The 13,830-nt window shown below is 51.4% G+C and overlaps 2 protein-coding genes across 3 annotated transcripts in view; one reads left to right on the forward strand and one right to left on the reverse strand.

The window, feature by feature from the left end:
- Nucleotides 1-8,800, forward strand: part of oxa1l (OXA1L mitochondrial inner membrane protein) — a 10,997-nt gene extending 2,197 nt beyond the window's left edge. For both annotated transcript variants that reach the window (XM_048619448.1, XM_048619449.1), the window contains exons 4-10: nt 99-242; nt 720-805; nt 1,120-1,284; nt 1,903-2,007; nt 6,632-6,791; nt 8,031-8,114; nt 8,607-8,800. In XM_048619448.1, coding sequence (XP_048475405.1) covers nt 99-242; nt 720-805; nt 1,120-1,284; nt 1,903-2,007; nt 6,632-6,791; nt 8,031-8,114; nt 8,607-8,719 — 857 coding nt within the window. In that variant the 3' untranslated portion in view covers nt 8,720-8,800. The remainder of the gene's footprint in view (nt 1-98; nt 243-719; nt 806-1,119; nt 1,285-1,902; nt 2,008-6,631; nt 6,792-8,030; nt 8,115-8,606) is intronic.
- A 3,928-nt stretch (nt 8,801-12,728) lies between these two features.
- Nucleotides 12,729-13,830, reverse strand: part of LOC125487603 ((Lyso)-N-acylphosphatidylethanolamine lipase-like) — a 9,332-nt gene continuing 8,230 nt past the window's right edge. The window contains exon 6 of the mRNA XM_048619451.1: nt 12,729-13,672. Coding sequence (XP_048475408.1) covers nt 13,502-13,672 — 171 coding nt within the window. The 3' untranslated portion in view covers nt 12,729-13,501. The remainder of the gene's footprint in view (nt 13,673-13,830) is intronic.

The following is a 13,830-nucleotide window of genomic DNA, read 5'->3' on the forward strand; positions in this document are numbered from 1 at the left end:
CTCTCTGACACTCTGTCTGTCTCTCACTCTCTCTCTGACACTCTGTCTGTCTCTCACTCTCTCTCTGACACTCTGTCACTGTCTTGTCTTTCCGGCAGGGACAGTGCTGGCTCGGACTCTGGTGTTCCCGGTCATTGTGAAGGGTCAGCGGGAGGCAGTGAAACTCAACAACCACCTCCCGGAAATGACCAAACTCACCAACAAGATGAATGAGGCCAAGACCACCGGCAACAAGTTTGAATGTGAGAGAGCGAGCGAGAACTGGGTCCCCACCCCCAAGATAGCTCCTCTTTCCCCCCCCACCCCGGCCGGGTCAGGAGGGTGTCACTGGGTGTCCCTGTGGGTGGGGGAAGTGAATGGAACCATGTGTTTTGGGCAGACTGACATCAGAGTGGATTTTTTGACAATTTTGCTTTTTTCTCTCCCCTCCTCCCAAACTCTCCCCTCCTCCCAAACTCTCCCCTCCTCCCAAACTCTCCCCTCCTCCCAAACTCTCCCCTCCTCCCAAACTCTCCCCCCCTCCCAAACTCTCCCCTCCTCCCAAACTCTCCCCTCCTCCCAAACTCTCCCCTCCTCCCAAACTCTCCCCTCCTCCCAAACTCTCCCCTCCTCCCAAACTCTCCCCTCCTCCCAAACTCTCCCCTCCTCCCAAACTCTCCCCTCCTCCCAAACTCTCCCCTCCTCCCAAACTCTCCCCTCCCCCTCTTTGCCCACCCCAGTTGCTAAAGCGTATTCGGACCTGATGCTGTTCCAGAGGAAACACAATATCAATCCGCTCCGTGGGTTCCTCGTTCCCCTCGTCCAGGTCAGTCTCTGGTGGCTTTTTTGTCTTGCTGTTAATCCAGCAATGCTCCCAGTTTACCCTCTTCCCCCCCACCGTCCCGTACGGATTACCCTCGGGTCTCCCAGTTTACCCTCTTCCCCCCCACCGTCCTGTACGGATTACCCTCGGGCCTCCCAGTTTATGCCCCCCACCTCACCGTCTCGTATGGATTACCCTGGGTCTCCCAGTTTATGTACCCCACCCCATGCCCTCCATCCTGTACGGATGACTGGAACACCCTATAATGCTGATGCTTTCTCTCTCTCTTTTTCTCTCTGTCTCTATCCTTCCCTCAGGCACCTATCTTTATCTCGTTCTTCGTCGCCCTGCGACAGATGGCATACCTGCCTGTGCCCAGCTTGCAGACTGGCGGCCTGTGGTGGTTCACAGATCTCACAGCTGCAGACCCCTTCTACCTGCTGCCTGTAATCGTCACGGGAACCATGTGGGGCATCCTGGAGGTAAGTGTGTCTGCCCCAGCTCCGTCACTGTGTCCCGCTGCTATTTCTGGGGCCAGTTATACCTCCATCTGCCTCTGTCTGAATGTGGGCAGGGCGTTGTAGTGATGTCTCTCTCTGTCTTCCCCCCACCCACACCCAAACTCTGTCTGTTGTCTCTCTGTTTCTGTCTGTGTGTGAAGATGCTAGTGCAGTGATTTCTCTCACTCTCACTGTCTCACTGTCTCTTTGTCTCTCTCTCTCTCTCTCACTCTCTCTCTCTCTCGCTCTCACTGTCCCGCTCGCACTGTCCCTCTGCCTCTCTGTCTCTCTCATGCGCGCGCTTCCCCCCCCCCCCCCCCCCCCCCGTGGGGGGTGATGTCGTGATGTCTCTCTCTCTGTCTCTGACTGAGAGTATTGTGGATGGTGTCGTGATCTTTGTATGTGTATTGTAGATGGTGTTGTAATGATGTCTGCCTCTCTCTGTCTCTGTATGTGTATTGTAGATGGTGTTGTAATGATGTCTGTCTCTGTCTCTGTCTCTGTCTCTGTCTCTGTCTCTGTCTCTGTCTCTGTCTCTGTCTCTGTATGTGTGTGTGTCGATGGTTGTAGTGATGTCTCTGTCTCTCTGTCTCTGTGCAGCTCGGTGCTGAGTCCGGTGTTGATAATCCGAACCTCCGGACAATGAAAACCGTTTTCCGCATAATGCCTTTGGTGATCCTACCGTTCACGATCTCCTTCCCCACGGTGAGTGTCCCTGCAGCTCGCTCCGGGGCTGGACGTGAGATTGGTCTCTTTCGTCGATTCCTATAGCGCACGTTAATGACATCGCCCCCCCCCCCCCCCCCCCAGTCTGTGCTCTGCTTCCACTCCATGCTCCTTGCTTGACCCTTTCTGCAGATGGAACGTTTCCCTGTAGTTCTGTGATGGTTTTAAATTGGCCTCACTTCAGCTCTGCCTATCCCGGGGTTTCCCCAGCGCACAAATCTTGGGCTTGCGGGGGTGGTGTGGGGCGGTCTACCCGTCTGGGTCGTATTCCAGGCTCAACCATCTTCGGCTGCTTCATCCTGCCCCAACCCCATATCAGCTCAGGTGGGTATGTCTCCCCGTGTGATGGGTCGAATGGCCTCTTGTTGCTCCCCTTGTCGTCTTTCTAGACTGTTTCTTTAATGATTGAAAATCAGTGGGGGATAGGCAGGAAAGTGGAGTCGAGGATTATCAGATCAGCCTTGATCTCATTGAATGGTGCAGCAGACTCAATGGGCTGAATGGCCTGCTTCCATTCGTACATGTTACAGTCTTCTAGACTGCCCAAAATTCAGTAAGTTCCAGTTCTGCCACGGAGTCTACAGTTCTGTGATTGGAGGATGTGTTTAAGGGGGGGTAAACACGTGGCGGTGGAAGAAGGATATGTTGATAGGGCTGGCCAATATCACAGACAGGCCGTTCGGCCTGCTGAGCCATGCTGGTCCATGTCTCCCTCACCAGCTGCCTACTTTTCTCCAAGCTCGCTCTCCCATTTCTGTATCTATCTCTCTCTCGATTCTCCCTTGTCCTCTTGAATGCAAATTCTAAATTTGAAACTCCAATGAGTACAGGCCCCAACTGGCACAACCTCTCCCTCATCAGACAGTCCCTCCATCCCTGGGATCAGCCGAGTGAGCCTTCTCTGCGCTGCCTCCGACGCCCAGTCTATCTCTGCTTGGATATGGGCCCCGAAACCACTACAACTGTAGTATTCCAGCTGGGGTCTGACAAGTGCCTTGTGTAGTTTTAACAAAACCTCCCTATTTCTTTACTCCATTCCCTTTGAGATAAAGCCTGATATGTCTTCCCATTTCCCCACTGAACACGGTCACTAGCTTTCCAGTGATTCATCATCCACAAGGCCTCCCAGATCCCCCTGTTCTGTAGCTTCCTGCAGTCTTGCACCATTTAAATAATATTCAGTTCCTCTATTCTTCCTGCCAAAGAGCAGACCCTTACATTTCCTCCCACCCCATTCCGTTCCATATCTCAAGTTTGTTCCCCACGTATTTAATCTCTCTCTATCTCTCTGTAGACTCACCATTTACCTTTTCACCTATTTTTGTGTCACCCGCAAACTTGGCAATTTGCTCACCCAAGTCAGTCATCAGTGTCAATATCTGTGACCACCATCACAGATCCCTATGGCCCACCATTAGTACAGGTTGCCACTGTGAAACTATCCCGTGTTCCAATTTGTAACCAATCGTCTGATCTCTCCCATTTCTACTCGGATGCTTCCTACGTTGGAGAGTTTGCGGTAAGGAGAGATTGGACAGACTGAGATTGTTTGCGCAGAGGAGATTGAGAGGGGACGTGAGTGGAATGTGGGGCATTAATAAGTTGGACAGGAACGAACTTTTTCCCCTCGGTGGAGGGTTCAGTTACCAGTGGGTGTGGATTTAAGGTTTCGCGGGGAATGTGAGGGAGAAGATTGCACCCAGAGGGTGGTGGGGAATCTGGAACTCGCTGCCAGTCAGGGTTGGAGAGTCAGAAGTCTTCAGATGGCCCTTAGCCTTGGCATCGTGACTGTACAAGTGCTGGGAAATGGGGATTGGAAAAGTCTGAGGCTGGTGCAGTCGGGAAAAGAAGCAATTCATACAGGCAGGAACAAAGTGGAGAACGAGGTAGGACTGATACATTAAACTGCATTTATTTCAATGCTAAGGCAGATGAACTCGGCATGATTGGGAACATGGGACGAGGATATCATAGCAATTACAGAGACATGGCTCAGGGATGGACAGGATTGGCAGCTTAATGTTCCAGGGTATAGATGCTATAGGAATGATAGAAATGGGGGGCAAGAGAGGCAGGGCTTGGCATTTCTAGTTAGCAGTGACATCACCACTGTACTTAGAAAGGAAATTCCTGGGAATACGTCCAAGGAAGGTGTTTGTGTGGAACTGAGAAATAAGAAAGGGATAAAAAACAGAAGTTGCTGGAAAAGCTCAGCAGGTCTGGCAGCATCTGTGAAGCAAAAAAGAGTTAATGTTTCGGGTCCGGACCCTTCCACTGTTTTTGTTCCTGATTTACAGCATCCGCAGTTCTTTCGTTTTTTTTTTAAATAAGAAAGGGATGATCACCCTATTGGGATTGTACTATAGACCTCCCAATAGTCAGCGGGAAATTGAGAAGCAGATTTGTAAGGAGATGTCAGTTATCTGTAAGAATAATAGGCATTTTAACATTCCAAACTAGACTGGGACTGCTCTGGTGTTAAGGGCTTGGATGGAGAGGAATTTAAGTGTGTACAAGAAAATGTTCTGATTCAGCGTGTGGATGAACCTACTGGAGAAGGAGCAAAATTTGACCTACCCTTGGGAAATAAGGCAGGGCAAGTGACTGAGGGAGCACTTTGGGGCCAGTGACCATAATTCTGTTAGTTTTAAAATTGTGATGGAGAAAAGTAGACCAGAGCTTAAAAGTTAAAGTTCTAAATTGGAGAAAGGCCAATTTTGACAGTATTAGGCAAGAGCTTTCAAAAGTTGATTGGGGGTGGATGTTCACAGGTAAAGAGACGGCTGGAAAATGGGAAGCCTTCAAAAATGAGATAACGAGAGTCCAGAGACAGTATGTTCCTGTTAGATTGAAGGGCTGGTAGATGTAGGGAATGCTGGATGACTAGAGAAATTGAGGTTTTTGTGAAGATTAAGAAGGAAGCACGTGTCAGGTATAGGCAGCAGAAAAAAGTATAAAAGCAGTAGAAGTGTACTTAAGAGGGAAATCAGGAGGGCAAAAAGGGGACATGAGATAGCTTTGGTTAAGGAGAATCCAAAGGGATTCTACAAATACATTAAGGACAAAAGGGAGAGAATAGGGCCTCTTAAAGATCAGCAAGGCCGCCTATTTGTGGAACCACAGGAGATGGAAGTGATACTAAACACGTATTTTGCATCAGTGTTTGCTGTGGGGAAGGATACGCAAGATGGAGGACTTGAGGAAATAAATAGCGACATCTTGAAAATGTACATATTACGGAGGATGTTGTGCAGAAGTTATACAATTAATGGTAAGGTTCTGAGGAATGTTGCTGAACAAAGAGACCTAGGGGTGCAGGTGCATAGTTCCTTGAAAGTGGAGTTGCAGGTAGACAGGGCGGTGAAGAAGGTGTTTGGTACACTTGCCTTTATTGGTCAGTGCATTGAGTACAGGAGTTGGGAGGGTCATGTTGCAGCTGTACAGGACATTGGTTAGGGCCACTTCTGGAATACTGCGTTCAATTCTGGTCTCCCTGCTACAGGAAGGATGTTGTGAAACTTGAAAGGATTCAGAAAAGATTTACAAGGATGTTGCCGGGTTTGGAGGGTTTGAGCTACAAGGAGAGGCTGAATAGGCCGGGGCTGTTTTCCCTGGAACGGCGGAGGCTGAGGGGTGATCTTGTGGAGGTTTATAAAATCACGAGGGGCATGGATAGAGTGAATAGACAAGGTCTTTTCTCCCAGGGTTGGGGAGTCTAAATCTAGAGGGGCATGGGTTTAAGGTGAGAGAGGGAAAGATTTAAAACGGACGTGAGGGGCAACATTTTCATGCAGAGGGTGGTGCGTGTGTGGAATGAGATGCCAGAGGAAGTGGTGGAGGTTGGTACAAGAACAACATTTGAAAGGCATCTGGATGGGTATATGAATGGGAAGGGTTGAGAGGGATATGGATCAAATGCTGGCAAATGTGATTGGATTAATTTAGGATAATCTGGTCAGCATGAACGAATTGGACTGAAGGGTCTGTTTCAGTGCTGTACATTCCTACGAGTCTATGAATAGGGAGCTGGTTGTTTCTGACTAATGCAGACTGTGTGCTCTGAACGTCTGACCAATGCCAAATTGTATAATTTTAACAAAATCTCCCTATTTTATACTCCGTTCCCTTTGTAATAAGGACCAATGTTGCATTTGCCTTCCCTATAACCCGCTGAACTTGGGCACTGGGTGTTTCTGATTCATGGACAAGGATTCCCAAATCCCTCTGTTCCGCAGCTTTCTGCAGTCTTTCTCCATTTAAATAATATTCTGCTTGTCTATTCTTCCTGCCAAAGAGCAGGGCCTCTCGTCTCCCCGCATTATGTTCCGTCCGCCCAAGGTTTCTGTGCTGTGAGCCTCTTTGACCCTAATTCCAACACAATGGGCTCTTAGCTTGTTTAGTTGCTGAAGGTGTGGTATATGATCTTATGAAGTTCTCAATACGTTACATCCACTGCTCCCCCCTTTTCTCTATCCTCCTGGTTACCTCCGTAAAGAATTTCTAGACAGTTAGACAAGCCTGATTTCCCCTTGGATGGAGCGATGTGGTTTTAAATGCTCTCCCTGTGTTTCTCTGTGCCACCCTACCACCTCCTGTGACCCAGGCAGTCTTCACCTACTGGCTGACCTCCAACCTCTACTCCCTGGTTCAAGTGGGCTTCCTGCGTCTGCCAGCTGTACGTCGGACGCTGAAAATCCCGGAACGCATCAAACACGACGCCTCCGTGCTGCCTCGCAGCGAGGGCTTCCTCAAGAGTGTGAAGTCGGGGAGGGGGGGGGGGGGGGGGGGGGGGGGGGGGTGGTGCGGCGGGTCACCTTTTCTCTCCCCTCGGAGGGCGTGGGCCAGCCCCACTCAAGACCGAGGTTGGGAGATCTCTGTGGTGGTTGGAGGTGGGCGCGGGGGACTGGGTGGGTGGGGTAGTGTGTGTGTGTGTGGGTGGGGGTGAGGAAAGCTGGCTGATGGTATACCGTGTCGGGGGGGTGGTGGGGTGGGGGTGTGTGAAATGTCTTGTTGTTTCGGACAGGAGAACAAAAGCATATTGTACACTTGGAGAAATACTGCAGAAAGCTGGAAGGGAGTTGGGTATACTTGTGCATGAAGCACAGAGCTAACGCACTGGGTACAGTAGCTAACCAGGAAGGCTATTATTTCAGGGTGGTTGAGGTGTAAGAGTAGGGACACGTACATGCTGCTGGTGAGCCCACCACCTGGAGTACTGTGAGCAGCTTTGGTCCCCTTATTTATGTATATCACTGACTGCACCGGCTTTCATTGCCCCATCCCTAACTGCCCAGAGGGCGGCTGAGAGTCAACCACGTCGCTGGGGGTCTGGTGTCCCGTGTAGGCCCAGACCAGGTAAGGATGGCGGTTTCCTTCCCTAAAAGGGCAGGAGGGGTTTTTCCCAACACTCGGCAGTGGAGTCACGGTCATGGTAAGGCTCTTAAATCAAGACTTTTATTGAATTCAAATTCCATCACCTGCCGCGGCGATATTCGAACTCCGGTCTCCAGAATATTCCTCCGTTGTGAGGAAGAGTCACTGAGCCCGAAACGTTAACTCTGATTTCTCTGCGCGGATGCTGCCGGACCTGGTGAGCTTTCTGTTTCTCTGTCCAGAGTATTGCCTGGGTCCCTGGATGAAGAGTCTAATGATGTCGGTGCTAAGGTATCACTGACCCCACCCCTGCCTTTTATTTTCAGGAAAGACCTTATTGCAGGCCAGTTCAGAGAAGGTTCACTGGGATGATCCTCGGTGCAGCACGGGGGGAAATTGGCTTCTGACCAAATTGGGACTCGACTCACAGGAGCTTGGGGGAATGTGAGGTGATCTCATTGAAACATACAAAGGCTTGACAGGGTAAATGCTGAGAGGATGGTCTTTGTGGCCCATTCTCTAACGATACAGGTGCCACGTAAAGGCAGCCTGTGGCAGTCCTGCGCGTGAGGCCATCGCGAGGTGAGGTGTGAATGGTTGATGCGAGCGGTTGCTTTGTCTGATCCCCGCAGGGTGGAAAAATGCGCAGGCAGCCCAGCAGCTCCAGGAGAAGGACAGGAGGATTAAACACCACCTGGACCTTGCAGCCAAAGGTTAGTCGTGACCAGCCATGGACTGTCTGCAGGTGCAAGCTTCACCCATATGATAGGGGGCAGTTAATCTGTCCCCTACACACGCAACATGGACAGCACAGGGCTTAGATACAGAGTAAAACTCCCTCTACACTGTCCCCCCCATCAAACACACCCCAAGACAGGGACAGCACGGGGTTAGATACAGAGTAAAGCTCTCCCTACACTGTCCCTTGACGTCTCACACCCCCAGGGACAGGGAGAGCACAGGGTTAGATACAGACTAAAGCTCCCTCTGCACTGTGCCTCCACATTTCACACCCCCAGGGCAGGGACTGCACGGGTTAGATACAGAGTAAAGCTCCCTCTACACTGTACCCCACCATCACACGCACCCAGGGAGAGGGAGAGCACGGGGTTAGATACGGAGTGCTGTAGACGAGGATGCTAGTGGATGGTGAGTTGACAGAACTGAACGATTGGGTCTGACTGGATGTTTCTCACTGACCCCAGGGCCCCTGAGACAGACCTTTGCTCAGAATCCACTGCAGCAGGAGAGTACGTCCGGCACGCTCGAGGGAGCGAGGAAAAGCAAGAAACGCCCGTGGGAGGACACCATCGGCTAGTGGGTCCCTCGGCCTGTGGGCAGGAACTCTTGTCGTTCAGCATCCAGCCAGAGACTTTTACATTAAAAGCTGTTTATCTCAGAGTGTGAATGGAGTGGATCCAGATGCTGCAAGGGGACTGATCTCTTATCAGCAACATGTACGGTCCCCTTCAAACCACAAGGAACTGAACTTACACTCACTCTAACCCCCCACACCCCCACACTCTCTCTCTCACACATGCGTGCGTACGTGCGCGCACACACACACACACACACATGCTCGCGTGCGCACACACTCTCTGTCTCACATACACACTCTCCCCGTCTCGCTCTCTCTCTCATACACACACACTCTCTTTCTCTCTCACACACACACTCTCTCACTGTCTCTCTCTCTCTCTCTCTCTCACACACACACACACCAGGCTGTTCCCACTCTCTGCTCTGCACAGTTGGAGAATCAGCATTGCTGCCTTTCAGATGATGTGGGAGGTGTCACTGTTGGACCTGGGGGTGGACAAAGCCAGAAGTCTCACAACGCCAGGTTATAGCCCAACAGGCTCATGTGGAGCCACGAGCTTTCGGAGTGTAGCCCCTTTGTCACGCGAAGAGAGAGAGAGAGAGAGAGAAGCACGCAGAACACGGAATTTATGGGCAGAGAGATTAAAACACTGCCCAAGTGGAGCGAATGGAGCGGTGAACAGTAAGTCCCCTGCAGGTGACCGAGTGTGTTAGACGGTGAGTAAAGTGCCAACAGCTGAATAACCAGCAAAGGCATAGCCTATAATCTGATTCAGTGAGGCAGGGACATAATTAGAAAAAATTAAAAATAAGGTGGTACTGGAGACAAACCATACGACTGGAATAACATGCTAGGTATAAGAGTCGCAGACCGAGGGTCTAACCAAAGTCATAAGTAATCCAAAACTGTACAAAGGTAAAGAGATTGTAACAATGCATCAAGGTGATGGTGTCAAAACAGGGCAGTAAGGAAGATTTTACAGATACAGAACAGTGTGGTGGGACCACATGTACTGCAACATGAACCCAAGATCCCGGTTGAGGCCGTCCTCACGGCTATCAGCCTCTGCTCGGTTTTGTCGTGTATCTTGAAGTCCACCTCAGAGGACGCTTACCCAAAGACTGGAGGCCGGATGTCCTCAATTGCTGAAGTGTTCCCCGACTGGGAGGGAATGTTCCTGTCTGGTGATTTGTTGTGCGGTGTCCATTCATCTATTGTCATAGCGTCTGCATGGTCTCGCCAATATACCATACCTTGGGGCATCTGTCTCTCTCACTGCACCGGAAGGGGCTATGCTCTGAAAGCTTGTGATTTCAAATAAACCTGTTGGACTATAACATGGTGTCGAATGACTTCTGGCTTTCAGATGAGACACTACATGCTGCTGGGGTGAGCTGGATCACCATGATGTAATCCGTCGGATTGAACGGCCCATATCTGCCCCTTACTGATGACAAATCTATTCCTGTTTCAGACAGACTGGTCTCTGTGGATGTGGGGGTGGATCACCCCCTCTCAATGCCACACAGGTCGATGTGTCCAAGGCTCAAATCTGAATAGCCTATTCCTAAAATGTGGCATTGGTGAAGACAGTGGCAGACTAGGCTTGGGTTTGGCCTAAGTTAAGAGTGCCAGGCTGGAAAAGACACGGGCAGGAGAGAAATTGAGGCAGCGACAGTGTGAACTCACCCCAAAGCACAGCTTGCTGAATCGGACAGGCACTCGTAACCCTATCGTAGGTCAGAAGCTAGATCCTCCTTTTCTCTCCGCTTTCCGGTGCATGCCACTACCTCTGGTGGTAAGAAAGGAAAAGGGGCAGAGTGATTCACAAGTGACACAACAGAAAGGTTGTCCTCTTCCCCCTGGAGAGCTGGAGCAGGCTGGGCCAACCACACTGTAGTCGGGGGTGTTGGGGGGAGGTGTGCGGATGTCATGGTAGAGTTCCCGACCAGCTACAAGGGGTCAGTCGGTACAAGGCAAGCCTGAGAAGACACCTCTAGGCAGAATGAGCCCCGGGCAACATGCTGGTGGGGGAGAAAGGTGGCCCTGACTTCCCACCTCCCTCCAAACTGTGTCTCAGTTACACCACTGAAAGAAGGTTTCTCTGCTACCGCCTCGCTGTAGGGAGAATGTATCTCTTATCAATGTCCACCTGATTTATAGCCTGGGGAGAACGTACCCAATAATGCTCACTGGGCATCGACACAGAGGTATTGTACCCTCTGTCACTGCGTTCCTGGTGTTGAACATTTCTCCCCACCTGCCCAGTCCGAAATGACCTCCACCCCTCCCCGTACCCTTTGGATGGGTTGGGACAGGTTTTACAGCACTTCCCTTGTGTGTCATCCGTGCACTCTGGGGAAATGGACCTGATTTATGGACCTTCCTGAGCCAGAGCTCTCTCAGCCAAGAAGGTTATCTAGGATGACAACAAGAGCTCAATCAATTGGGTCGATGGGCCAAGGAGTGGCAGACGGCAATTAATTTGGAGAAACACGAGGTGTTGCATTTTGGTAAAACAGACAAGGGCAGGGCTTTATACAGTTAATGGCGGGGCCCTGGGTAGTGCTGTAGGACAGAGGGACCTTGTGTTTCAGGTACATCATTCCCTGAAGTTGGTAAGACAGGTAGACAGGGTGGGTAAGGCAGCATTTGGCCTTCATTGCTCAGACCCTTTGAGTATCGGAGTTGGGACATTATGTTGAGGTTGTACAGGACATTGGTAAGGCCACTTCTGGAGAACTGTGTCCCATTCTGGTCTCCCCCGCTATAGGAAGGATATTATTAAACTGGAGAGGGTTCAGGAGAGATTTACCAGGATGTTGTTGGGAATGAGTTATGAGGAGAGGCTGGATAGACTGGGACTTTTTTCACTGGAGCATAAGAGGTGAAAGGGAGACCTTATCAAGGCTTATAAAATCATGAGGGGCATGTGTGAATGACAAGGGTCTTTTCCCTAGGATTAGGTTTATCAAAACTAGGGGCTTTTTTTTTAAGGTGAGAGGAGAAAGATTTAAAAAAAGACACGAGGGCCAATTTCTTTTACACAGAGAGTGGTTCATGTGTGGAATGAGCTTCCAGAGGGAGTGGATGGGTGTGGGTATGGTTACAGTGTTTAAAAGACATTTGGATAAGTACCTGAACAGGGATATGGGCCAGGAGCAGGCTGGTGGGACTGGCCTAGTTTGGGATTACGTTCAGCACAGACTGGTTGGACCGGAGGCTCTGTTTCTGCGCTGCGTGACTCCACAGAGTATCAGCCTAACGTGCCACGTCTCCCTCCGTAACGCAACCCCCTCGTCTCTGGAATCAATTGATTGAACCCCCTCTGAACTGCCTCCAACACAGCCTCGTGCCACCTCAGGTGAAGGGGCTCCCCAATATCTCTGCTACTCGCAACATTTTCCTGCATTGGTTCAGCAAATAAAAGCTAAAATTCTCTTTCCTCCCCCCACCCCGCCCCGCCCCGGCCAGACCAAAACATCTTATTCCTGGCTGAAGCTGAGCAAGAGATGTTGGAGGATCGTGTGGGATCTTGCCTACGACTTTAACGGCACTCACCCTGCCATTCCCTGCTCGCTTATTCACGGGAAGTGCTGGAGACATTTGGCAGCCGGGAAAGAGTCAACGATTCCAGTCTGTAACTCCTCCCGAGAAATGCACGCCCAGACTCGGGTGGTGACCCTCTCCCTCTGCCGGACCTGCCTAATTTCTCCAGCATCCTCTGCATTTGTTTGGGACACTCAGGGAATCTCTTCCTGCCCTTGCTTCCCTGGTTTGCATTTCTCAGTCTTAAAAGGCGGGGAAACCAGTACCACCAAGCTCACTCCAGATCTCCTTCATCCTTGTCAGGAATCCACTGGCTCTCAGATAGAAAGGGATGAGGGGGAGGGGACACAACACACACACACACACACACAGAGAAAGAGAGTGTTGCTCAACTGACAGGGATCGAATCTCCAACTGTGGGTCACATGCACGTTGGTGTAATTTAAACACAGAGAACTTAACAGTTGATTTGGTTTACTTCAAGAGGACTGCATCACCGTGGCTCACCGGGGTATTCGCTTCGGATAGGAGCTCAGTGTTTACATGAGGTGGCCGATCCGTCACCCAGCCGTTTGGATCGCATTTGTACAGCGACGCTCCAGTGACAACACAACCCCCATGAAATCCTAATCGAGAAAAAGCCAAGGAGCAGACACGCACACGCTCTCATTTGCCGCTGTCGGACGCTAAGCAGTGAAAGTCGGCCCCGGGACACCAGCGTTTTCCCGCTCGGAAGGCGGGATCTGATGGCGGCCCGCTCCCTTGGCGCCACTGCCTCTGACAGGAGCTGGAGATAGACTCCCTGTCGGATAACACCCGCCCCCAGGGGGCCTGACTGGTGCTGGGAGAGGAATGCCCTGTCCATCCGCGCACGACCGCGTCTTGGGAATACCTCGGAATTTCCCAAGGTACTGGAGGGCCGGAAGAGAAAGAACGAGATGGAAGAGCCCGGTTGCGAGGTGGAAAGTTTGAGACGGTTTCGCCCGTGCGCCCCTCATTGACCAAGCCCCTCCGAAAATCGTTGCGGCCTCTTTACTGATGACTGAAGCACGGTCCATTGGGAATAAGAGCAGGAGGCCAAAGGATGCACCTTTGAACAACAGGGGATGGGGTGGGAGTCACGTTGTCCTGGAGGGGAGGGGTGGGGAGGGGGGGGGGGGGGGGGGGGGGGGGGGGTTGTCCGTGCCAGGCCTGCTGGAGGAAGTTTGGGCTACGGCCAGAGCCCTCGCTTCATTCCAAAGCCCGGGACGACGGTCTCGGGGAGGGGGAGGCCGGGACGGTGGAGCTAGGTGAGCAAGGAGCAGGGGGTGTGTCGGGCACAGAGTCGCAGATCTCCAGCACGGCGGTGTTGAACTCCTCTGGGCGGTCAGCATACACGTGATGGGAAGCACCCTCAATGGCCTGCATGGGGTAATGGGCAGGGGGAGGGAGAGAGGGAGAGAGAGTGTGTTAGCATTGCACAGGCAGCACCCATCGCAAATAGGGAGATCTACTAAATCCTGTGCTGTCCCCGTCCCTGGGAGTGTTTGATGGGGGAGACAGTGTACAGGGAGCTTTAC

This window comes from Rhincodon typus, chromosome 42, assembly GCF_021869965.1.
Source record: "Rhincodon typus isolate 14 chromosome 42, sRhiTyp1.1, whole genome shotgun sequence".
NCBI classification, from domain to species: Eukaryota; Metazoa; Chordata; class Chondrichthyes; order Orectolobiformes; family Rhincodontidae; genus Rhincodon; species Rhincodon typus.